Source organism: Caloenas nicobarica, chromosome 15 (genome assembly GCF_036013445.1).
Source record: "Caloenas nicobarica isolate bCalNic1 chromosome 15, bCalNic1.hap1, whole genome shotgun sequence".
In the NCBI taxonomy this organism is placed as follows: domain Eukaryota; kingdom Metazoa; phylum Chordata; class Aves; order Columbiformes; family Columbidae; genus Caloenas; species Caloenas nicobarica.
The window spans coordinates 5187777-5215114 of NC_088259.1; the positions used below are offsets into that span (position 1 = coordinate 5187777).

General features: G+C 40.5%; 1 protein-coding gene across 3 annotated transcripts in view; it reads left to right on the forward strand.

The window, feature by feature from the left end:
• PTPRT (protein tyrosine phosphatase receptor type T) overlaps positions 1-27338 on the forward strand; it is a 441556-nt gene that overhangs the window by 286722 nt on the left and 127496 nt on the right. For all 3 annotated transcript variants that reach the window (XM_065645693.1, XM_065645694.1, XM_065645695.1), the window contains exons 8-9: positions 2612-2908; positions 4239-4348. In XM_065645693.1, coding sequence (XP_065501765.1) covers positions 2612-2908; positions 4239-4348 — 407 coding nt within the window. The remainder of the gene's footprint in view (positions 1-2611; positions 2909-4238; positions 4349-27338) is intronic.

Here is a 27338-nt window from a genome sequence, read left to right on the forward strand (position 1 = left end):
CAGTTTTTGGTAAAAGGAGATTGAAATTGAGAGAAGGGAGCCAGAGAGAATATAAAGCTTTCCAAGTCCATCTTCTATTTGTTGATTTAATTCCAGTTTGGTTTCTTCCTCCCCGAACCTAAAGTTTAAATAGTTTTGACTTTTTTATTCCCCCTTTGCTCTAGAATCTCAAAGGCCATTAGATGTCAAGTCTGTACGCTTGCAGTCTGGCTATGGGTGTTTCTGAGATCCACATCCCTTTCCTGTGTTCACTGGGAACTATATACAGCATCATCATCTCGATTTTTCACTGGACTGAAAAGTCTCCCATTTTAGGATTATCAGCCTGAGAACAAACAGGTTTTGGGAGAATGGGGTATATTCTGCGATTGTGTAGTAGCATCTCGACTACGTTTGGAATCTTTATATTAGCTTCTCGCCTTGTAGCGCAAAGTCATCTGCAGTTAATAGTCCAGTTGCTCTATTGAAAAGATTGTGTTGCAAAACCAAACAAATGCCTCAGGATGTATCTTAGAGCATTTACAGTAAAATTTTGAGTAGAATTAGAAACTGGTTCATACAAGGCAACTTCCAAGACTTAGAGTTTTAGGTAAGAAAGGAAAGGGCAGATGTGAACGAAATGAGAAAGCAAGCTAAAAACCTGCAGGTAATTTCCATAGTCTGGGTTTTGGACATATGACTTGGTGAGATGATGCTGAATCAGCGTTGTTCCTTACCCACCAATAAAGTCAACTCATCTGACATCAATAAGCCAAACACCTTCTAATTACTCATTCATTCCATCATGACTTAAAGAAAATAACTGTAATTTAAAAAAACAGTATAGCACGGGAATGGAGGTTAATTGCTATTTTTGGCTGCATCATTTTCTTGGCGTGAAACATTTTTGCCGTGCCTCAGCCTTATTCTGGATTGGGGTCTGCACTTGGTCACTTGGCGTAGTGGAGAGTTCAGGAGGACAAGCATCTGCTTCTGCTTTTGGTTTTCTTTCCTTTTGATGCATCTTGGAAAGAGGATTCTGCTTACCCTTACAGCTTCACAGAACCATTCTTTTCATCACCTGATTTGTCTAAGCAATTCATCCAGAAATGTTCTTTGCATGGTTTTATAGTAAAGGAATTATTATCATCTAGTTCTAAGTATATATATGTATATTTATGCATACAAACTTTCTAATTTCTAAATTGTATATTTTTTGACATGCACAGTACTAAAGAATCTAATTTAAGAGGTTTGTTCTGGATGCTAAGCGTATGACATGATATATAGAATCCTAAACCGGTTGCTAGCTTTAGACCCCTGGTCCTTTAATATCCATCCTGTTTCAAAAGTTTGTGTGTATCTATAGAAAGGTTCAGAATAGTGTTCATTTCAGAAGTAGCTATTTTCCCATTGAGAGTCACTAGGGGTATTTTTTTAGAAGTAATATGGAATATGCTGGTTGTTACAGTGTATTTTCTGCTTATGCATTAGTATGTTGAAGTCAGTAAGGCTGGTGCATGCTTCACTTTGAAGAATTACTAGAAGGCTTTTTCTCCACTTTAATTATCTTTCAAAGAAGTGTAACTAGTATTCAGGAATCCTTGTGACTTTTCGTTGTTTCCATGAGTATGTTCTGTTCCTTTCATAGGCTGAAATCGTGAGAGAACATGAGAAGTGGGCGAAACACTAAATTTTGCTCTAAGTCAAGAAACTCTGTGTGAAATTATGTATTTTCTAATTACCTTCCTTAGAAACATATGGAGCAAAAAAGCAAACGAGCTACACAAGTTGAAGAAATGTCAGATAAACAAACTATGACGTGCAGTATTATTACCATCTGACATACCTCAAATACTGGTTTTACTCATCATTCATTCTTTATATCTGCATGTCTAGCAGTGCATGCATTTATATTTTATATAAAAGGCAGAGTCTGTAGTCAGAACATCTGAGTTATGCTGTTAAAAATAAATTAAGGAACAGCAGGTGAAGATGAGTCCTACGTATGAATATTCAAACTGTATTTCAGTCATATAATTTAGAAAGAATAATAAAGAGTAATGAAACTTTGGTGGGGCCAAGGCATTGATATGATCTGAAATAAAAGTTTTACTGGCATGAAACCGAGGTGATTCTGAAAATTTATTCAAGGAGTAGCATGACCTGCTTGTGTGCCCCATTGCTAAAATATTTAAGAATTTAAAAAATCGTGGGGCCAGTAGCACTGGGATGTTGGAAGTTTAACAGAAGTTTCGTAATCTTGATTCTTACACTCATGCTTTTGTTTTTTTCTTCTTGAGTAAGACTGAAGAAAGTGTGACTTTCACACCATTTAACTGATGGGAATCACGCTGCCAGTGTTGGATTCCTTGAGGTTTCACAGGAATCAGAAGCATGACCACTGATCAGGGCCCTCAGGGAATTTTTAGGGAGAACTCAGGAACCAGAATACACTTGTGGAGCTGACATAAGTGTCCCTATCACTCCGTAAAGACAAGAACATTCAGAACTGTGAAGTACTTAATTATTCTGGCAAATGGAAAGAAGCATATTTATGGATGACTGACTTATTTTAATGTCAAACTATATATATATATATATTATTTTTTTTTCTTTGCTTGCTTCACAGACCCTGTCCATGGACCACAAAACGTTGAAGTTGTTGACATTCGCTCCCGGCAGCTGACGTTGCAGTGGGAGCCCTTTGGTTACGCGGTGACCCGCTGCCACAGCTACAATCTCACCGTCCAGTACCAGTATGTGTTTAACCAGCAAAAATTCGAGGCAGAGGAACTCATCCAAACTTCTTCCCACTACACCCTGCGGGGTCTCCGGCCCTTCATGACCATCAGGCTGAGGTTGGCGCTCTCCAACCCGGAGGGCAAAATGGAAAGTGAGGAGCTGGTTGTGCAGACTGAGGAGGATGGTAAGTTATGTTGGGTTTCCGTGCTTGTTTTTTTGGAGGAAGATTTATATTTTCAAGTCACAAATAACAACCCTCTGTCCCTTGAGACTTATAAATGGCTTCTGTGGACAGTGTGTGTGTTATGCAAGTAAAACGTGTAGGTGTAAATAATTTCCATTTCCCTGAATGGCCTGGAAATGACAAGTGCCACTCTGAGCAGGTACCGAAGAGCAGGAGGTTTAATTCTATAGAAGTTGTGTGCTGAACTACCCAGGACCCACAGAGCAGCTTCCTTTATCATATGGGCAAATGTAACCTGGGTATTTGTTGATTTTTCTTGTGTTTTCACATCACCGTCCCAAAAAGAAGTATAACGTTTTCCTTTCCAGAGCATAACTTATTCTTAATAATGGTCTTCTGGACATAGCACTATAAATACGTCTCAGAAGCTAAATTCACTTGGTGCTAACTCTTCCCTTCTTGATACACAAGACCTGTTTTCCAGAGGTACTGACGGAAAGTTTTAAAGTGTTGTTATCCCGTCCGAGCTATTTCAGACCAAGGACTCTCACAGACTACAAGCCTCCGTTCTCTCTACTGTGTTAAAAAAGGAGCGTTCTTCCTCTGCCAGAGCTGGAAGGAGCTGCTGGCCTGAATTTCATTCAGCTGAAAGTGTCTCTTGCAGTCCAGTACATCATACGGGGGGGCACATGAAAGGATGGTAGATCTTCCAGAAAAATTAACAGGGTTTTTATCAGAGAGGCTCAGGAGTGCATTTAGTTAGTTATCTTCCACAGCATTAAAATTTTGCTTGAGTAGGTGGATTCTTCTAGCCAGCCTTGTAGCCATGATTAAATATAAATCTTAAATTGTTACTTTACTAAGGAAATCAATCTTTCGTATTGATAAAGGTGTGCAGCCCAGGGGCGTCTTTCTGCAATCTGGCTGTTGAGGTGGATGTAGCTTTGCTGTTGTGTGGGCAGAGGAGGACAAATTAAATTCCCTGCTGCTGCTGTGCTGTGTTGGAATAAGGACATACTGAAATTAGCTTCATATTTTCATGGATTCTGATTTTATTTGTCACTTAGTAGTTAGATTAGGGTGTTGTTGATTGAACCAAAGGTTGAGAATAGGCCTTTAATGTTGATAGCACCTTGGTAATGGTAGCGTCTTGAGGATTTATTTTATTTTTTATATATATATATATGTGTATATATATATATATATATATATAATTTTTTTTTAAAATCTCAAGCTCTGAACTTCCTGTCTGATGGCCTCTTGGTGTGTGTGCAATTGGAGGTGGTGGTAGCTTCTAACAGTTTTTTGGATTTCTTATTTCTCCCTGTAGTTCCTGGACCTGTTCCCTTGGAATCCATCCAGGGAGGACCTTTTGAAGAGAAGATCTATGTTCAGTGGAAGCCTCCAAATGAGACAAATGGCATCATTACACTCTATGAGGTGAGAAGAACAGATTGTTGCCAAGGAATACATGCCACAGGGCCCTGTTCATATGTATTTAAGCCAATCCTGAGCTCTGAGAGATTTCAGCAGGTGCTAAAAGAAGTCTGATTAAAATAGATAAGAATCTTCAAGATAATCTGTGCTGTCACTGAAAAAGTTTTCCAGTTCAAAAAAGAGAAAAGATTTCTTAACCAATATTTGTGGCAAAATGAGAGCTATATATTCCCCCATGTCTCTGGTATTCAATTCCTGTCCTTTTTTCTTCTGCAGTATCTCCAGGGTTTGTTTTCTTTCCTTTTTCTTTCCTCGAGGTAAACTTTTGTTAGGTTTTATACATAAATACTGCAACTAATTCCTCTCTGCCTTTCCAATAGTCTTAACACTACCTGGCAATCTTCAGCAGAATATAGCCATAGTGTCTTATTTTACCGTGCTCTTATTGAATCTTTCAATGGTACATCTATCTAGCCCAATCACTTTCCCTGCCACCAAACAAAATATAGAGCAGGTTATAGGATGATCACTGACCATCCTATGATGAATGAAAAAAAAAAGTGATTCTAGAGTGTATCAGAGGAGATGTTTCTTGTGAAGGTAAGGAAATATTACTCTTGTCATGTGCTTTTGGTGAGACTGCATCTGTAATGCCATGGATACCCAAATATGAGGAAAAGGAATATAAAAGGAGGACTGCTTTAGAGGATCGTGTGGAATGAGAGACAGTCCTATGAGAGAAGGTAAAGGCACTTTTATTAAATAACAGAAAGCAGGGCAAAACCCACATTTTTTGCTTTCTCTTTTATGCTGAGAGAATGCACAAACTTCTTTTGGAACAGCCATGTGTGCAAGAAGCAACTCTGCCCTCCCCAGTGAGGTTTTGCTCCTTTCCTCTTCCTCTCCAGCATCTTGGTTTGGAACAACATGTCTTACAACATGTCCCTCCTAGATCTTCTTGTAACGCTGGCTGTCTCTAATAAAATGATCCTCCAATGGGAAAAATCAAGCAGGTTTAACATCAATGAGCTCGTACACTGCAGCATGCACAAGAGATGGCAACTTTCTCCTGGGTTTAAACATCACTGCATTTTTAGGTCACCTCTCCAGCTGGCTCACAAAGGGTAGATTGAATCTGATACAGCGAGACTAAACAAATGAATAGAAGTTCCTCTTGCTAATGCTGGGTCATTTCAGCCAGGCAATAATCCTTAACTGAGTAAGGAACCATTTTTTGTTGGTTGCTGTTGAGACACTTGTGGAAATCTGTGCAGGTTGCTTATCACCTGTCTGTACTAGAACAGAACTAACCCTTGCAATTTCATGTTTCTTGAAGGTGTACTACAAGCTGTCCTGTGTCTGTGTAAGGAATTATGCAGTAAAGCTGTCTGTATTTTTAAGGAATTAATCTGAGTAGAATCAGTTGCAAATTCATTATTTTTCTCGCAACATAGGTGACCTATAATGGAACACATTTAAAATAATCCAAGTCAAATGATGCAAAAATAACTCCTTTTAATTTTTAAAGAGGCCGTTTCCTACTAAAATATTGCCTTGGGCTCATCTCATTGAAAGGACTTCAGCAATCTGAGTAGCTTTTCTGGCTGAGCAGCTGCATAGAGATCCTTTAGTGCCCCCAGGGTAGTGATGCATCATGACAGTGCCTTTACCCCTCAAGTCATATCATTGCTCAGGTTTCTGTGGAGGCACAAACAATTTTTTTTTCTTTTCTGATAATGACTCTATGCATATTTGGCAGCTAAAGCCAAAGAGAAGTCAAGGTGAATTCAAATTCTTCCTCCTTTTCCTCCTCCTTCTCCTCCTCCTCATCTCCAAAAGAATGAAATTCTAAGTGTTAAAAGCCAGGAGAACCAGAGTGCCTGAAGGTTGTCATGAATGAAAATGTTTCCCTTTCCTTTCCCTTCTTTCTTGTGAAAATTCATGCAGAACATTCCCATTCTCCATGGCACCCTGTTAATCAACTGGACATAAAACCAGAGACGACCAGTTACACACAACCGGGAGAGATGGCTGGAGCACCCTCAGGGTAGTTGTCAGGCTGCTGATGTCTGTATCACAAGCAAATACCGATGACAGAACCCAAGGGAATGGCAGGAGGATGTGCCAGGGGAGGGTCAGTTGGACATGAGGAAAAGGTTCTTCACCCAGAGGTGCTGGACACTGGAACAGGCTCCCCAGGGAGGTGTCACGGCTCCAACCTGACAGTGTTCAAGAAGAGACTGGACAACGTCCTCAGACACATGATGTGGATTTTGGGTTTGTCCCGTGCAGGGACATGAGTTGGGCTTGATGATCCTTGTGGGTCCCTTCCAACTCAGGACATTCTATGATTCTATGAAATATGAGTGCCTGGTGCAAGTAGAAGGAGATCCTGGTCTTGAAATTGCTCAGTAAATTAAGTACAGGTCTTCACACAGAAACATCTCATCCTTCTACCTGCAACTGAAGTTTAAACTTCCTAAAACTATTGAGAAACATCCAGTATTGTCCAGATAGTTGCATCTTTTTTATTACTTGCTTAATCCCTTGGCTACTACAGATACTTAAACATGCACCTTTGTCTCTACAGGTATTAAGATTTCATGCCGTTGTGTCTAGGACCAAGGTAATTCCTCAGTAGTAATGACCTCCAAAATGTTATTTTAGAGAGGGTACAGCCATTTTTCAGTATCATCGTGTCTTTACACTACTTAAACAGAGTTCAGCTGACCTATTGGTTAAAGAGGAAAAGAAAAACAAACTAGTGGTTAGTCTCTGATAGGTTTTCAGTTCTTTCCCATAGCCTACAGTACCGATCCAGGTAGAAGCAGGTGGCTTTAACAAAAACAGAAGAAAAAAGGTCAAACTCTGAGCTTGCGTGGTGCTCCTCTAATGAGGTCTCTGTTGGGAACACGGTTCCTGGAGCCCAGCGCCGGCTGTGCTGCTTCATCACCGGGAGGAGCCGCGAGGTCAAGGATGTGCTGGCAAATTTTGCAGCTCTCTAGAAACTCTGCAGTGGTGTTGCTGTTATTAGGGAGAAACAAAGCCAAGAACCTACCCGTGTTTATTATTAAAGAAAACTTCTCTGCGAGTGCAGATCAAGAAGTGTCACTTCATGAGTTTGAGCTGGTGGTGTCAAGTTGTGCATTACACCGGGAAGGAGCTGGATAGATTCACGTGCAGGTGTCACTCCCTTGGGCACAAACCCTCCTAATAAAAGGAAATTAAAAAAAATACTCTTCCTAAGTAATAGTTCCCTCCTTACCATTACCTTCAAGATCTCATTCATTGTATCTGGATACTATATTTTCTCTCTAGTTCTGTTATAAAAATTCGTTCGTAGGCTCACAAAATGCTCCCTAATAAACACGCTGTCTATTCTACTTACATCCCACTTACGTTTCCTTGGGACACATTTTCTCCTGAGATTCCTAATCATCCCTGCAGCTCCCTGCCAAGCAGACCTCCATATCGCACAAATTGCCGTTGCAGTTTGCACGCACGCTGCTTACACGCCAACTGGGCTGAAATTCAGCAACACAACCTTCAGCAAGTCATTTCGCAGCCAGAATCACTAATTTTGTAGTGACTGGATACTTCCAAAGAGCCTGAACAAAATGGGAAAGGACCTTAATGAGCCTTTTTGACTTGTGTAAGTCTCTTGTGATTGATATTTATCCTTAAAAATGCTATCGTAGTCTTTTAATAAAGGCGGCAATAGCCTCGCATTTAAAACTGTTTTAAACCCCCCTGCATTCAGCTGGAGCATTAATTGTTTCACTGGGTATGGCCACAGTTGGATTTTTAAACAAAGGAACCTTCTCGATCCCCAGATCAGTATGTAATTGCAGTTTGCTTCTAGGGAACAGAAACCTCGTGTTCAAGGGAACTTGGAAAGCTCCGGGAATTGCAAGTCAGTTAATCAGTATTGTGAAATGATGGGGATATGAGCTGTGTAGAAAGCTGGTTCTGTTCATTCTGAGGGTGTTAGGGGAGCAGAACGAAGTTAATAACAGGAGTGTATCTCAAGTTAGTGGGTGTCTGTTGATCTGTCCATTCCTGAAATCCATTCGGGAGAGGCACAGGCAGCTGTTGTAAGTTGTGCAATGGAGAGAAAGCTGAAAGCTCTGGCTGTAAAGTCCCCGGGTACCTTCAAGGTGTGCAGGTACATGAGACAAGTAGTTCAATCAGGGTTCAGAAACACAGCTAAGCAGCGATAATAGATTTGCTGGTACATTGGTTTGGGTAGGATGCTTTACGGAGATGTTTTTGCATGTGACATTCATGAAAGGGGCGTTATTACAGCTGTCTCTCATAGTGAGTTGTGACTGCCAGTATCTAGGAATATTGTAATAAGTCCTGTCCCCGCTTCAGTCTCCTGGCAGACTGAAAGCATCACAACTTGTTGATTTTTTTTTTTTTTTTTTTAAGCTGCTATGCTTTAAAATCCCTAATAATCAAATGCTGCTTATTATACTTATACCATGTGGGAGTTTAGCTTCAAGGATTTTGTGTAAAAAAATCATGCAACAAAGATGATTATGATTTTTTTTTTTTTCCTAAGTGTGTGTAAAGTCAAACCACCAGAAAACAGCAGAAAGACCAATGCTGTTGTTGGACTGTAGGAACAAGAAATCTAATTTAAGGTCATGGACCGGCTTTGGCACTTATATTCTCCTGCTTTTAGATGACATGAGGTTGTCTCAAGTGTTTGTTCCATAATCCAAATTGAAGTGCTTCAGACACAAGTGAGGACCCAGATATTTTTTGCAAAGTTGCATTTAAGCTTGAAAATGTAAATAAACGAAACTTACTTATATCTACATTTCACTGTTTCTTTGGGCAGCTGGAAGCTTCTGAGTGCGCTCAGTGTTGTTGGCTTGTACCTTTGTAAATGTTTTTTTTGGGGGGGTGTAATCTGTTTTTCAGAATTGTCAGTTTTTAGACTGTTTTGTCCTTAAAGAGGAAAAAGTTGAAAAAAAAATACCCACTTTGCATTGCTGTCTAAAACATTTGTCAGGTTACTTGTGGGAAGGCATGGTTACAAGGTATTAAGATCCTAAGGCATTTAAAGGGTGGCTACAGTATATTCAGCTCCTTGGCTGGAAAAGTGACTCTCGGGCTGTCTTTTTAAACATTGGAAGGTATAGTCTTGTAATCACTTATGTTCTCATCTTTATGATTATTAAGTCCCATGTGGGTTGCACATGGGTCTTGGGAAATATAAGAATGCATTTGCAGCTTCTAACTAGCTAGTTTTCTCAGTCGCTGTCTCTGAAATGCTGTAAATCTCTATTTAGATGCCAGGAATAATAATAGAAGGGTCTTTCATACACCATTTCAGCTCTTTAATGGGATGCTTGGGGCCTTGTTCCTCTAATCCCAGTGGATTTGAGTTTAAATTGCGTTTCAGAGGTTGCAGATCGTCTCAGTTGCCATGCAAAATTGCAGCCTGCCCTTCATCATCTCTCCTGTTGCCAATATGCCATTTCTTCTCAATCACTTCACTCTCTTTCTCTCTGCAGGAGAGGTCGTTACACGGAAACTGCCTCTTAGAGGGTCATGCATAAGGTCAATATTTGTGGGGTGTACTGCCTACATTTACGATTGGGTGGAAACAAATTTCTACCACCCTCGACCCCCGAAAGTGCATACTTATTATAACACAAAGCATGATTATCTGGTATGATAGCTACCCACCACGTGGATATGCATGCATTTCTATTCATAGCTGGTTTTTAAGCTATTCATGAAACCCGACATTTTTAGGATAAAATCTTCCCTGCTAAGAGGTGTAGCAAGAAAAGCTTTCCTGGAAGAGCTGAAAGGGTTGGGAACTCAACTTGGCTTAGTCATTTGTTTGTTTATTTAAAGGTTGTTTTTTTTTCAGTTAAGAAGAGTGAAAAATGGCTCCCACAAATAGGAAAGCAACAACCACAAAATCTTGCAGCCAATTTATATAAAGCTCTACAGCTTGAAATAGTAGAAAGATGACAATTCTCGGAAATTGCCTTCAGTGAGAAGTGCCTTTGAATGTTCCCATGAAAATCAATCATGCTGCGGCTTCTCAGTTGCGTTCTGGGGCTGCACGATGCTCCTGGGACGACGCTTTCTCACTTAAGCTCACGACGTGAGCGCCGAAGAAGGTCCACGCTGCATTTAGCTGAACATTAAGAGGACATTAAGGATACACTGTTAACTGCTCAAAACCCAGGAAATGAACAATTAAGGATTGTATATTTGGTTGTAGCTTTATCACTCTTCTGTACGGGCGTTTGAAAATGCAGTCTTGTGCAATTGGGTATTACTCTCTGCTCATCTGCAGCACTAATGTTGTTTTCCTTTGACACCAGATTTATATGGTGTCTTGTACTGCAGTATATTGTTTGTCCAGAGTCCATGAAAGTCAATTACATGAAGAATAAGTGGTTTACTGCATCTGTACTATGTTGAATTAGAATTCTTTAATAATCTGAGCTAGCAAGGAAACTGTGCAGCCATGTATAATCTGTTTAAGTTTGAAACTCTGTCAGCTCTGTAGTGGGCTGCTCCATCCTCTCAATTACACGTAAGGAAAGCTGTGCATTACACCCAGCTAAATTAGTTCTGTAGTTAATGGCTTTTTGTGCAGAATTGCGCTGGAAGAGGGCTGGGCTGGCTGAAGAGAAATTGTTTATTATATGGTTGCTGACTGTAGTATTTACTGAGCACTTGGTGGACAGGTTGCTTAGGCGCTGCCAATGTTCTGGGCCCCTCTTAGTCAGGATTCAGGCCAGAATTTGGAAAATGAATATTGCTGATTGCACTGATTTATTATCTTTCTTCTTTTTTTTTTTTTTTTTTTTTTTTGGTGGCAATCAAGAGGGGCCATAAATCCGAGCTTTGCTCGCTTTCTTAGCGGGTCAGAAAAGCCCATGTCAGCCCCAGACCCTGCTGTTCTGTGCACTACTCACTCACTGGCACTTGCAAGATATATTTAATTCAGAAGCATTTGTTAATGATGTTCTTTGGTTTCCAGTAACATCTTGATGAGAAAATGAGAGGGTTTTTGAGAAACTCAGATGTAAGGGGTTTTTTTTTAAATGTATGAAAACTTCCAGGTAAATAGCATAGTTGTATTATAAATAGAAAGAATCAACTGTCTAAAAAATTGCTTGATCAAGCTTTCCAGAAATAAAAGCATAATACGGTCCCTTGAGCACCACAATTTCTTTGATTACCTTTTTATTGTTCTTTTGAAGCCAATAGACTTGCAGCAATATAAATCCAATGCAAATGAGAAAAGATATTTGGCTATAACAAAACAAAAATTATTTCAGTGTGCATGTTGCGCTCTTTCTAAGCCAAACTAAGTGATAAGGACTAAAAAAAAAAACCCCAAAACAAACAAAAAAACTCAACAACAACAAAAAAACCCCTGAATACCTATTCTTTCTTATAACAAAGTTCAAATTAAAAAAAATCCTTTTGTAGATATGTGAACATCTTGTCTTTCTGCCTTCCAATGATTTATTTTCTTTTATAGAAAAACCACAATTTTGGTCTACTCTTCTTTCAGACATGCTCTTTGTTGCTTATCCAGGAAAACAGTTGATTCTTAACCCCATTTCTTCCATCTCATCTTTTCAAGTGCTAGTGTACCTGTGAGGTTATCGTAATATAGATAAAGCTCTTTAACAATTCCATATTTAGATCTTGCAATATCGTGCTTACCAAAATGTAGTAGTTAATTAAATTGAAAGCAAACTGCAGATAGATGTTTGTACTTCCTTTCTAGATGGTTGTTTCCCTTTCATCTGAAGTATTGCTTAGTTTAGCAAAAAGATAGGATTGAAAAAATTAGAAGTGGCGGCTTTATCCTGTTAATTAGTGCAAATGAGGAACTGTGTAAAAGAGGAGAAGCTGGTCAGGGTGATCTCATGGCCTTCAAAAGGAGGAGGCCACAGTATTATGGTTCCTTTTGGGAGATTGATCTTATTACTGTCCTTTGTGTTGTATTAGACCCAGGCTTTACCTGGAATCCTGCGGGCAGGATGGGTTTGGGTTCAGGTTCCTATGCCCTTCTCTCGTTGCCACTCTGTCACTTTGAGCCCCTTGCCACCCTTTTGCCTTCTCCTTTTGCCCTCCCTGTTTGTTGTTATTTTTTCCGGATTTCTGTTCTCCCTGCTGTCCAGGTGGTGTCTGGGGCAGCTTTCAGGAGGGTGCTGGTAGCTGCTGGGTTTTAGCACGGGGAGAACGACTGGATTCCTCACTCTTCCCTTTGTTTCTAATTCAACCACCGTTGTCGGAAATTGTGAAAAGTGACTTCGGGTGAGGCAGACACTTGGCTTGGAAAGTCAGCGCAAATGGATCGGTTAAGATTTAAGTGACTAATAATATGTGCTCTTAGAATTGTCAGCTACAGTAATCGCTAGGACTGATATTTTGTCTATAAATGTGGCAAAACCCATTTTATATGTACGTGGGTGTTGCTTTTCTGTTACTTTATGGTATATAGCAAAGGGAGCAGCTGCATGCGATGTTGTTAATACTCCATTGGGTTGGTTTGGGTTTTTGTTCGTTGCCCACAGCTTTTGCTATGCCCAGTGTAGCATGGCAAACCAGCTCTGAGATATATTAAGCTGTGCTTTCAGCATCAAGAAGTAACTGAGGAACAAGTATGGAGATTGAATAACCGCCTCAATGCTGCCGTCCTATCAAAGCAATTTCTGTAGTTGTCATTTTCTGCTATTAAACTGAACAATGAGGCTCTCCAATAAAATCATATGAAATAACAGCTCATTAAAAACTCTCCTTAATATATAGCATGCTAATTAATGTCAGTGGGGTGCAAGCTTGAATGGCAGAATAGACTATAATGTTTAGAAAGTAGGTAAAATAAAAGAAGATATTTTATCATTAATGACCTTTTAGTAAACCTAATGAAATCCTTAATGGCCTGAATACATTACTGAGGCGCTCCCAATTGCTTTGTTACCTACTCCATTCTTCCTCTCTCACAGACATTAAACTTGGTTTTATTTATAGGAAACAAAAAGCAATAGAGTCCCAAGGAAATATGAACAGGAGGAAGGAGTCTGAGAAGAAGAAGAGTAGATGAAATTTGTCAGCCCTGCTGATCCTGGCCGAGAGAAAGGCTGGGTATAGGATGATGCTATATCGTGGCTTGTGTAGGTGTTATCCATGTTTGTATTCGGGTTTAATTGCCTCCGTGTTTGTGTGACTCTCAGTAAATAAGCTATGGAGCAAATGGACCTTTCTTATTCATGGGCTCTCCTGAGCTTAACATCCATATTCATTCCTAGAGCTGCGCTGTGGCTTTTTATATTGTTACCAACCACGCTGCGCTTGTGCTGTGACTAAATTAAAGGGCTTTATTCTTCAGGGCTTTTAGTCTTTCACATGTTGCCAACCTTAAATATAACTTGCAAAAATGCTGTTTAACTCTCCCTTAACCTTCTCCCAAAAGAAGTAGTGCGAGAATGGAAAAATGAAAGGCCTTTGCTTTCGTCCATTTCGTGGATGAAATTTAGTGGGCTGGGGTGGGCTGTAAGTAGCAATAATTGCCTGGCTTAAACTGAGTTTTAAGGCAGAAAATGCACTTAATCATCTGGTCATAAAATATATTCTTTAGTTCCGAAGTTCAACACTGTTCACTAACTCTTTCCTGTTCATTAGAAGATAACTTTCGTCAAATTATTCCTTTTGTGTAACACTTGGTGAAACTAACTTCAGTCTTGCACCCCAAATGTCTGAAACTTCCTGATAAGATTGAAACTGATGTCCATCCCAGCTGCAATCTGGAGTCACCTGCAGTAGTAATTGTTCCTAAGAAGCACAGGCAGTTGGCAAGTCAGAAAAAAGCGCCCATGGCTTGCTGTGTAATCATGTTTCAATCAGCTTTATAGAACCATGAAATTGTCCCCCTGACGTCCCATGCGCTTCAGAGCAGATACCGCGCTAGGCAAGGTAATTCCTTATTTAGCTCCAAGCACACAGAAGAAAAGAGCTTTTTGCTTCCCCTCCCATTCTCACAAACCAAGGAGGAAGGGAGCACAAATCGCCTTGAAATCAGGATTTGAGAGCATAACAGCAGCAGCCAGCCCTGGTTTGTTTTCTTAATCACCCGGTGATGGAGAAGGATGCCCAGGCTGTTGGCTGCATACAAGGGAGCTTGGATGAATGACAAAACCAGCGGTGGTGATGACCAGGTAATCAAAGAGCTATCGGAATCCTAAGTGTGCCAGAAAGGAGAGCTGAGTAAGCGTCTTGTTAATGCAGTGTCCCCTTTGATTTTGGAGTCTGCTTCTCTCTTCTGGAGCTGAAAAGAAGGGGATGCTGTGCAGATACACTGTTGAGGCAATGAAGAATGTTCCTCTTCAGATACCTGCAAAGAAGGTCTGGCCTTGTCTTCCAAGAATTTAATTCCTGCTTCAGATTGCCTCATTTCAGGAATATTTTGGTCTTTCAACATAAGTGAAACTCCATTCAAAATAAATCCAAAATCAACCCACCAGTAAAAATTTTAGGAGCTACTTCTTAGCATGAGTCTCATCCCTGGCGTAGCTGTATTTTGTGTTGAAATGTTCCCAATTTAGGGCCATTCTTCAATCTGAAATGCTTCTTCTAGTAGAAGTGGTTCATTAGTCATTGAGCTCTAAAGTTCAGAAGAAGGAATCAAGAAAAGCAAGACTGTTGCTGTCAGCCTTAAAATTCTCCTACAAGGTCCATATCTTGGGTAGAAACTCTGAGAAAGGACAAAACCCAGAAAATATGTATTTTTAAAAGGCCAAAAAAACCCCCACAAAACACAAACACCTTACTGAAACAACAAAGGTGCTTCTGTCCAGATTTCTGTTGCCTTCTAGAATGAATGATATTTCTCTAAGGCTCACTTTGACTTCCCGTGTCAGTGCAGGGCAAGTTCAGGTCTTTTCTCCTCCATGAGCTCCTGCCCAGGACATCTCCCATGGGTGAGTGATGGTTGCCCCCACCTGCAGCCCCCAGGTCCTCCTGTAGCTGCAGTACGGGCAGCTGTGCAATGTGGTGCGGAGGTTTTGTTGTTTATTTTATTTTCTTTTGCGCAAACCACAAGGGTCTTGTGGCTACAGAATAATTATTAGTTGTTTACTGGAGAAGAGAAATATGAACGCAAGTCATGAACACTGAGCTGCCACATGTTACTGTCTAGGATATTTTTCCTCTTGTTACTTGATAACGCTCCTTTTTCCACTGAGCCAAAAGGTTTTTCTGAGCTATTTAACTTTATCTCTCTCTGTCACAGCATTAAACTTGTATTAAATTTAGAGGAAAACAAAATAATGCCTATGCGGTATTATTAACTTGCCATTTTCTTATTTAGGGCACAGACAAATTAGAAAGCATTCAGGTTATCCGGACAAAAGTGACATCCTCACCTAGATGTCACCCTTAGTAAGGATGAACTTGGTGACCTCGGCCATGCTGCTGCTGAGCCAACTGTGCTGCTTGGCAGATGTAGCTCAGTCCTTTTCCTGGATACTGTAATCTTTCTCATTATATTTTGTAAAATCTGTCTTGTAACACTTCGCTTTCCAGAAGAATTCTCTCTTCTTTCCAAACTTCTCTATCCAGTAGACCAAATTTCCAGCTAAATAAAACCCCGGCTCCTGCTTTTGGAGGAGCGCCAGCAAGAGACAGGGCTGTTGCTTGGCTGACACTGAAGTTGGAAAAACCTTGGCTTGGGCAGGAGTAATGAGACACGGCCCTGGGCTATAAATTACATTGACTTGGGAACGGTGGGCATTCATTCTGCTTTGCCCGAGGCAAAGGTCTGCTGTGCTGTCAGCCGGGTTTCTCAGACTCTCTGTTTCCTCTGTCATGGTAATAAGTACCAAGAAAGCTGCTTATGAAAGAGTTTTGAGGAAATCCCTTGTTACCTGCTATACTGGTTTGGCTTGTGTAATCTCAGCAGCAGAGGGGCATCTGTTTCTAGCTGCTTTGCTGACAGATTTAAATAAAGACGATGGACTTTGTGGACTTCTGGAACAGCCTTTCTGGACCATGAGAAATTCCCTGCAGCTACAGTTATTTGCTAATAGTTGTCATGTGAAGAGTTGGCATTGATGAGCTATAGTTCTGTCTGCTGCATGGAGATCTTGGTGTTTTCCTTTGTTACTCTGAGCTCATCAGTGGCATGAGAAGAAAAACTTTGTCGAAGTGTTTGACATTTCTAATAGGGGAATCATGGTAGCAATGCCCTTTTTTTTTTTTTTTTTTTCCCTTTCCCCAACAAATCTGAGATAAAGAGGAAGCCCTGAGTGAAGCTTTTGTGCCTGGGAAGAATTAAGATGTGCTGTTTACCCGCTGCTTTTTCATGTCATTACACAATGGTTTTAGCAGCTTTGCTCCTGAAGGGCTCCATGCACATCTCGGTGACCAAATTATTTGCTGGGATTTAGCACAGTGCTGTCTAAACAGAGTATCTGAGAACATAATCCTTAATGGTATGCTGGGGGCACACACTGCTTGTGGAAGCCTTGCCTCTGATTAATCAATTAAGAATAAGATAAACCCAACAGTGGTTCATCTGTTTTGGTAGACGATTTGAAAAATACAGAATCTGAATATGCATCTGTACTTGTTTGCAGTTCCACATAGGATTTTCAGTGTTGTCTCAAATTAGACAACCATAGAAATAAAGTTCTCTGCCAATTGTTGCTGTGCACAGCAGGTCCTTTAAGAACGATAGCATCTGTTTTCTGGAGAAAGCCTCCTTCTTGTACCAGTAGTAATATTTACAGTACAGAGCAGGACAGCGATGTTTTTATACTCTTACCAAACAGTCTGTGTGTAGGTGGTAAGAGAACGTGTTTTGTGTTTGCTGATCTGTCTGTGCTATTGGGCTGTTTGCAAGTTGAGTCTTGGATAAGATGGACTGACTTGCCATCTGGTCAGGAGGTTCTCAGGGTTTTCACAAGTCTACTACAGGTCTTTTCTGAACTTACATGCTGTGTCGTTGTAGATGAGAAAACCAACAGACACTCTTAAGCAAGAAATTATTACTTTTGTACATATTGATGTCATTAGAAGACCTGTTTGCTGCGCATCTTTACAAGATGCTGGTGTGCTGTTCCTGAGTGCTAAAGTGTTTGCATCACATGGAATGCATATCTCTTGCCTCTCCCCAAGTAAGCATAGTGAAATAAAATAATTGCAAAAGCAATTAACAGCTTCGAATTAATTTTCATGCACCCTTTTAACTGTTCGAAAAGAAAGGTGGCATTTCAGACGACAGCGACGCATTTTCTTTTTCATTTGGTTATCTTCAAGAAAATTTGGGAGCTCCTGCTGATAATGTTTCTGTGACCTCATACTAAAGGAGAACAAGTATTAATTTATGGGAAGAACACTTTCCTCTGCATCCGTTTCTTACTTAAGGGGATGCAGGATTTGGGCAAAGTACTGTGACGTGGTTAGTACAGCTTTTAGCAACACGTCAGTCTCTAAATTTAGTGTTTATAAATATTTCTGCACATAAACTCTACTGATTATAAATATTACCAGCAGCTAATTAGGGAGCTAATGTCATGCATTCGAGGAATGGACAAGAGTTGACCACCTGAGGGCTGATGGGCCTTCTGTTAAAACGTTGGAAATTCAGTTGATGGATAGATATAATTCTGTAGCTAAAGAACCCGTATCTCTTTGCAGATGTCTGCATGAAACTCTGTCTAAATCTGGCTTAAATCTGATTTCTGGGCTCACTACATTCAGAACAGATACACTGTAAGAACAGCTTGGCTGTTGAGTTTTTGGGTGCCTTTGCATCCAGGTGCTAAAGAATTACGATGATAGGTTAATAACAGTGGACTTGGAGTTCGATCATTGGTTTTGCTTGGCTCTTAACCAAAACTGATGTTTTCTTCCCTTGGTTCCTGGTTTGCCGCTCTGGTCCCTGGCCAGCACCATCCCTTGGAAATGGTACCGTTCCTTCAGCCTCTTGGGGCTGGTACAGAGAGTCTGTGCGGGAGACCTTATCTTGTGTCCCAGTGTTTCTAGCAGCCATGTTCTCAGTTCATTGATTTTAGTCAATATAACAGCAAAAATAAAACTTAGCGGTGCTTCAGAGTGAAAAAAAGCGGTGAATGAAGTCCACATACCTGTCAGAATCTGAAACTAAGCAGATCCTCCTTGCTGAAAGAGTGGAAAGAGTGCTCTCTCTGCAGATGAATTTTGTGAGCAGCAGGTCACGCAGACTTCAGAGACTATAAAATAATAACTTCGTGTCAGAGTGTAGCTTGTGCGCTTGTACTTGCATTACTTCCCTTCGCACTTAGATTACTCATTGTACCATACTTATAACGTGATAAACGTATCTGGAATGAAAATTCTTAGCTGTGTCCTAATTATAGGAGCACCGCTGCTTATTTTGGGAGGTTTCCTGAGGTTATGAAGACATGCCGAATGAAGGCAAAGTGGTACTTTTCGAAAAAGTTTCTAAAAAGTAATTCTGACTTGCTTTGCTTCTGTTAACGTTGTCAGTATTTTGGGGTCAAGTTGATGCCACAATGGACGTATTTTCGCGTTTCATCGTGACTCGTACCATGCCGTCCCAGGCACGCTGTGATTAGATCCATCGCACCGTTCTCATTCTAATAGTCAACTGAGTGTTTGGACCTGCAGAATTCAATTTATGAATAGCAGCTCTCTATGGATCTTGTAGTAGCCTTTGGACATCATTGGGGAAAGTAGATGCAATTGTGAGAAATTACTGTGTAAACTTTCTGGAGGGAGTAAGCCTGTCTTGTTCATGGATATTTTAAGCTTCGTGTTGTGAGGAGTTAAAATTCGTTAGTCTTACACAGCCCGTGCTCTACAGCAGTGTCCTGTGCTCCGCCCCCCGGCTCATCGTCATGTACTGCTCACATAGGGTTTGTGTGATTCGATTAAAAGAAACAGGTTTTGAAAAAGGCACATGGGTCTGATTTGACCTGCTTAGGCAACATCAGTGAGACATGAGAAGAGCTGGACCCAACGTGGCATTTAGAGTGAAAAGTGGATTTGTAAGGCTGGCAGGTGGAGCAATTGGGTTTTCTGCAAAATGACCAGTTGATACAAACAGCCCGACTCCTCTAACCCCAACTTCGGTAAGGTTTTCCTCCTTAAATCAGCTGAGAATTTGGTTCGGTATTCTCTTTGCCAACTTCAGTGCATGTTTTTGTATTAAATCCAAGCCATTAAGAATGAAAGTCTGCAATACATTTCTAATTTTTAAAAATTGCTTAACAATAGGATCATAATTAGATCAGCAGGAGGCAATTTTTAAAAAAATTATTGCACCATGAAAGGTAATAGAAACTTGATGCAATAATCAAAGTGCCTGGGTCTGTTTTAAGTTATGTTAGTTTTCTGCAGAAATGGCCCATAAAAATTTATATTATTTTTAGAGCTTTAATTAGGTAAGTATGTAAACTAAAATAAATTCAGGGTTTTGAAACATTCAGAGGGGAAGAAAAGACAATATAAATGTTCAGTCTGATTCTTATTTGAAGAGTAGTTATTTCCTTTGATGCTAAATCACCTTTACTTCCTCTCGCTTGGCCCATGAATTTTCTCTCTGTTAACAGAACCTTGGGATTTTATTCCCAACACTTTGGCCCTGTCATTCAGCTTTATTAAACGGGCAGTTTGTTTGAGCACTTCAGTTACTCATTAAATTTTACAATTTCTCTAGCTGTGTTAGTCAGTGCTTTTTTCAAACTGGGGATGTAAATGATCTCTTTGCCATCTACGCCATGTGACAATTTCTTTTGTAAGAGGGTCCTCAGCATTTTATGCGTTTTTCCTAGTCTTGTAATAAGTGGGTTTTTTCCCTTTGCTGTAAGGTTTCTGTTGAATCTTCCTTTTTACTATTGTTTTCCACAGAGAAATTCCTCCAAAAGTCACATTTTTATAAAGTTGACATTCCTGTTTACATTCTTCTCTCGTATTAAACTGTATATATGCAAATGGCCAAATGCAAACGCAGGAGTCTGTTGAAATGAGCCTCTCTGTGGCTCAGGGAGAGTAATTGCATCTATGAAATCCTTGAGCGTTCAGAGCATGTACATGCAAATGGAAACTGGCTTCAGTCCCTTGTGAAAATTTAGCTTTCTGAGATCAATAACTTGCATGCGTGTCCCGTGAGCTGCACAGCCAGCCTGTTCGTGGGGACTAAATTTCTGATAAATTTACTTGTGCTCTAACAGCAGTAAGGTAATGTGGTGAAAGCAGGTAAATGCCATGTGCCTTTCTTTTGGTGATTTACACTCATTCACCATAGATTTTCTCATAAACGTGAACGCTTTGTAGTGAGGAGCTCCTGATTAAAATGGGCTTGTTGTGCCAAGAGCCGGGGAAGGGATTCAGCTGGGGCCGATGGTGGCAGGAGCACCCAGGAATATTGTCCCTTGCCACAGCTGAGGAAGATGAGGGAAGAAATACTGTTCTTGATCACCAGTGCTATGTCCTGCTGACATTCCAGTTGAATCCTGGTGTTTGTAGCCCATGGATCTGTCCCTGTAACTCTGGCTGTAGGGAACGTGGCACTGAAAAGGAGACAGAGCATCTAAATACTAGGAATGTGTGGGAAATGTTCGGAAATGTTGGTGTGTTCATTTTTTGATGGAGACATGGGCGTCCCAGAGGTTCTCTAAGCATCTCAATTTGTCGAGGTTATCCTTGAAGATTCAAATCTAAGTTTGAGAAACATCAAACCTGGAAGACTTGAGTATCCTCATGAAGCAAGAGGCTTCCCTTGGTAAATAGTTTTGATATAAAAAACACCAATATTCTGGGACTGAGACCTACGCTCCGATGTCCTCTGTAGTAACTTGAACTCCCTGAGAATAGTTGAGATTTGCTCTCTGTTTCCCAGGGCTAAGAACTGTGTGACAAAGGCACCTCGAATGTCCCATAAGGACAAAAACAGGTGGTGGGGGTCCTGGGATGTACACAAGCCATGGGACTATCAGGTTTCATCGCCTGGGAGGGACAGAGCGGATAAGAATGACTGGACTGCTCGTGATGGATTAGAAGAGGGGAGAGGCTTCTCTCAAAGTGCGAAGCCTTATGACCAATTGGTTTTATCTTGCTGGGCAATCATAAATGGAAGAAACGACTGCGCAGCAGTATTGCTGGCTAATTCCCTCTGCTAGCACAGTGAGTTGCATCAAACAGTCTCTGTGTGTATGCATAAAATACACCAAAACACACTTAGGCTGCTGTGTCTTTAGGCAACATCTTTCATGCAAATCATAGCACTTTTTTTTTTTTTTCCAATAAATTGCCCTTAATTTGAATCAATAAAAAAATCTGCCTTTCCATTACTGTGCAATGACTCTCTTCAGCTCCCTAGTGAATTCATAAATCTGTTTCATTTTCAAGGCTCCAAATTATTTTAATAAACACGGGGAAGGAGTATAAACTAAGTTTTCTGCATGACTTTTCAGGACCAGGTGTCTGCACTCTAATTTGCCACATTTTGATGTTATCCTACTTGTGTTCTATATTTTGGAGCCTAAGCTGAGCCACATTCAAATTCACATTCTCATTATTACTATTCAGAATCTGACTACTTTTTGGTAAAAGGCACTAATATTACAGTTAAGTCCGGGAGCAGCCAGTAAGTCTATTTAAATTATACTTTGTAGCAAGCTCAAAATGTCGGTGTAGGATCCTTTTCCTTCTATAAAATGCCCTGGTATTTTTTTCAGGGTAAGTTTAGGCAGCAGCCACCTGAAGGTATTTTATTTACATTTTAGGTATGGCTAAATAGAATATTTTTGTTTCTCTTTTTAAACTTATTGCCATCTTTCAACTGACATACTAGATTTGGAGAGCTCATATGGGGGTCAGTAAAATCTTGAAATCAGGCTAAAAGAACCTGGAACAAAATACTGTATTCACAGCTTTGATATGTCCAATAACAAGCAATTATTTTTCTGCTCTTTGGGGCTGAACCACTATAGGCCTTGAGGCTGAAACCATGAATCACTTGAGACTATCAGAAAAGAAAGGTCTGCACTAATCAAGGGCTTTTGTGTTGAAGTTTACAGCAGCTCAAGCTTGACAATGAATAGACACACTTGTTCTAATGTTGTCATTTAGATTTTTGAAGCCTTTTTTCTTGGTCCTACAGGAATGTGTACGTACCTTATCCATTTTTGATTTGTGGAAACCCCTGGACTACTCTCTTCCTCTGAATTTTCTTAATGCAGGTGCAGACGACTGTACAGCAAATTTAACTATCCTGTTGGACTCTTTTTCGTAGCCACCTTTAAAATAGGCTGCGGAGTGTCGAACATCCAGAGGTTAAAAAAAAAAAAAAAATATGCTGTTAGGATTTGGAAAGTGTATTCTGGGTGGGTGGAGGGTGGCATTAGAGCTGTCTGCTGCAGGAATCACTGTGACTAAGTGTCCTTTACATACTTGCCTGGGGTTACACAAGCCTGAGGGGCGTCTTCTTGCCTTTTGCTCCCACTGCCCTGCAGTCATCTTGCAGTGCAAGAGGCACAGCTTAGAAATATCTGCTTGGAAATACGGGACAGCGTGGGAGAGAGTACTAAAAGAAATGCCTTAAAGAGGAAGAAAATATTTACTTCTTCATCAGAGAAAATATCCGCCATTTTTTTTTCCTGTAGACTTCTAATTTTGCTTTATGATTGAAACCGAATGAGGTACATTTTGAAAAATGCCTGAGCCTTTCAAGTTTAGTTCTATTCTGTGATTCCTAGTGTGCAGAGCTTAGGTCTACATCTGTGGCAATTAATCTTCTTCACCTCCTCACCAGGACAAGTTAAAAACTCTTGGCTCCCTCTGGTTGCTCATCAAGGTGCCTCTGCCACCCACGCCAGCCCTGTGTCCAGATGTGACACAGCGGTGGTGTTGGCAACGGGGCTTTTCTTGGCACTGTGTGACAGTGTCAGAGAGAAGCCAAGACGTTTTCTTCCACTTCTGCTCCTTCAAAACACTTGAAGAGCTGGGGGTAGGGTGGGGAAGGAGATAATTGCGCCAAATAGGACAGACCTGGTGCAAATTCTGTCCGGTGCTCATGGAGCAGGAAAGAGCGTTGCCAAGGTCCAGGGCTCTAACAGGAGGGACCAAAGAGCCGAGGTACAGTTTTTATAGGGGTTTTGCTTCTTATGTATAGAGGAGAGATGGAGCTGGCCAAACTCATCTGGCAGCTTGGTGCTTGATTTTACAGCTTATTAGCAAAAGGGAAAGAAAAACCAGAGCCAGATTATCCTAAACGGGGAGTTGGAACAATAAACTGAACTATTTTAAACTTTATCATTTGAGACTCTTTTAACTGCAATGCTTTTTAATGTGACCTAAACCAATCCAAAGAATCTTTGGAGCATCACAAGGAATTCGGTGATATAAAAGAGGGGTGGAGTGAAAATTTATTGGAATATCGCTGCTAGTGTGAGGAATAAAGATGAGGAGATTGAGCCAATCTAATGGATTATCCAATGAACACAATTGATGGTTGAATATATTCCTACAGATGAAGTGAAATCCAACAGACTATTAAAAAAGGGAACAAAAATGTATCCTTTTTCAATCTTGTTTTGAACTCAAGAACAGGCAAATGTAATGGAGTGCAGCAAGTGTATTATGCCAAGAGTTTTGCAAAACATTTTAAAAGTGCAGCAGAAGTATTTTCATATGCATTGAAAGTTGATTACAGGACCATAAAACCAGAAATGGAGTTGAGAGGTATCAAGAGATCATAACAGTTCACTTTTTGTTCATGTGATCTCCACAATGTGTATTCAAAAAACAAAATAACACGATTGAAAGAAAACCTTACAACATAAAGTATACCATAATACAGTTATTTCTGCGCTAGTCAGTGTTTGAGTGAATGCCCGTATTTTCTCAAATTGAATAAAAAAAACAAAAATCAATGTAACATGGGGAGAAAGGTCTAAAGTTGACTTTTGTTTCTCCTTGTGAGAACAAAATAAATCAGTCTCCATGCCGAGTCCTTGGTGTGAGACCTTCACCGATGCCGTTCTCAGACCTGCCCGTTTGGACACGTGTCCCTCTCTTTTAACCAGGCAGTTATATCTGAAGAAAGCAGGATTTCAGGGTTTGAAAATAAACTGCTTTTGCCTTTGCTCAAGCAAAGCCGTCCACCGTGCACAGCGATGAACAGAGGCTACACCAAGCTGCAAAATAAATCCAGGGTCCCGGTTCAGTACGTGAGATAAGAGCACTCAGGAGAGCCAGGGTGACATCTGCGATGGGACAGAGAAGTATGTGGGCATCATACGATGTTTTATTTTATCGACTGTGGTGCGAATGGAGAGTCACGGGGAACAGAGGCATTTCTGCCCAGAGAAAGCAGCTACAAATAGAACATCTCGCAGAGAAGTGGGTCATGGTATGATTTTTTTTTTTTCAGTTTTTCAGTGGGCAAGAGGCTAGTGGGCTATTGCTTTTTATGTCCTGTCCTCTGAACAACCTTGTCTGGCCAGTTCTTTCCATTGTCCTGGGCACAGGGTGAGATGTTCCCACTGATGCTGCAGCTCTGTAAGGAGTTCGAGAGGGAATGTTGCTTCACTTTCTTGAACACATTTGCTGCACTTAGGCCACCGCATGTTTTTTCCCCTCTACAAAGGAGTATTTAGTTGTTCAGTGAGATGTATCTCACTTTCAGCTAATGGATAGCTCAGAGACACCTTCCTGTGGGAAGTCACTTAAAAAAAATTGGAACATTTTTTTGGTAGGGATTTTTAACTTGCTTTATACACCGTGCATTTTACAGCCTCTGGCTTTTGTGAAGATATAGTTCAGGTGAATAAACCAGAAAACTTACTGCAGCAAACCTGACTGGAGACTACCTCTTCTGCAATAGTAATAGGATTTTATTCACGTAGTAGCTGAAGTATCTGCAAAACTCGTATCCCAGTTATTTGCTCTAAAGCAGTTATGTCCTGAGGAACAAGGGATGCGGTTTTTCCAAGGTGATGGAGAATTTCCAGCTCTTTTCTGACTTTGGACTCTCCCCAGGACGTTAGAAAATCAGGCCCAGGATTTATTCAAGAGGAAACCAGCAACAGTGACTTTATTCAGCAAAAGTTGTAGACAGTGTGTGCACAAATGAAAGCCCTCTGGGTGTAAACACTGTGAAGTCTCTTTAAAGGCACAAGATTTGTTCTTTCTGATAAAATATTATGATTAGGGTGGAAAGAAAGTTCACAGTATAAAGTCATAAGCCCCTGAGTAAGAAAGGGAGAAAGAACTTTCCAGCGAGGGTGGGAGGAGGGAGGATGTTACGTGATGATGAGGAATTCATGGTTTTAAGCGAACCGAATGGCTTTTTCAGATGCAAACATAGGACAAATCCTTTAAGGTTTAGATGATACGAAATGTATATTGCTGAGATGTAGGAAGACTGTTAGAAAACGTTTTTGGGACTGCAGGGTGGGAGGCTGTTTACCCCACAGGTTCTTGCCCTGCCCTGACATAGGGTTTGTTCCTTGGTTGGAAATCTTCATTTCAGAGAAGACGTTGCGTCGAGAGTGGGGTGCGCTCCCCGTGTCACCCTGCCGTGGTACCGCCTCTCCCCCTCCGCTTTCCCAGATCCACACCCGGGAGACGTAGATTACTTTCCTTACTTTCCACAGCACTGTTACAGCAACATGGGGACAGCGGCTACAGCCTTGAAATCACAGCTCCATGAACAGCTAAGTAATATTCATGAGATTTTCAACCTTGTCTACCTTTGCAAAGCCACTCAGGAAAATATATTCCAGCTTGCTATAAATACTAATATACAAGACAGCATCTTATCCACTAAATTCCAAGCAATTATTTTGCATATAAAAATTTATTTTCTTTACTCTCTTATCTAGCTGCAAAGCTGGCCATTTTTCTGCTACAGCGTTGCAGAAGCAACTTGGATTTTTGCTGGCCGAAGCAGTTCAGGTGGATTTATTTGCTATTGCTTAGAACACTAAACCAAGGATTTTTACATCAGCTTCAAGGAGGATTTCTTGCCCTCTTATTTATGACAGATATGCATTAGTGGGGGAGCTGGCTTGTCTTCCCCTCCATTTCATAAGGCTGAATTAGACTTGAAGCAGTTTTCAAAGTTTTTGCAACTAGCCAGCCTATATCTTTGGGAATTATGTGAGATAGGAAAGGTGGAAATATTAATACAAAAAGTAGAAAAATGCCTGGAAATTGCACAGCCTATTTCCATCCTTTATTTGCTCTGTACAGTTGCTTTTAAATCTTTCTGGTGAGAAAAATCCAAAGTTGAGACAACTTGATGACATAACCTGAGACAGCTGTAAAAACTGCAGTCAGAGTCATTGTTTTAACACATAGTGCCAAAAAAATGGTCATATCTTCTATTTTATTGTGTTTTGCCTTTCCGGCATCATAGAAAATAATAGTATATGAAGAGCATGGCAAGGGACAGGTAATCAGATTATTTGATGATTAGCAAAGCATGACAACTCGCATACATTTTATTCATGGGTATTTGGTGTTCGAGATGCAGTGTTTGCTCTGAAGGAACAGTCTGAAAATGGAAAGATCCAGGCAAAAAAAGGAAGTACCAAAAAAATAAGGTTTGATTTAGGGATGCTTGTGTGAAAGAGGAAAGAGAAGCCAAACATTTGGGTCCTGGATTGTGTCAGAACTGATTTACAAGTGAGTTCTCATCCTTAGTGCTCTGTGATTCTTTCACTGAAGATGAATTTTTAATTTTTTTGTGTGAGTTTCCACAGGTTGATCTTATGGTAAGAGTGCAGCTCTGGGCTTGATTCACTTATCCTCTGCTTTTGAGATGACCATGTAGACATGCACTTAAAATTCCCTTGGCAGTAAAGTAAGCTAAATGTGTGTTTGAGTGGTTTGCTGGACTAAAACAATTTGCTTAGGTGTTTCTAGTTGGTGTACTGTATAAAGTATTCTTGATGGTAATGCCTTGCTGGTGAGCATTCCGGTGCGCAGC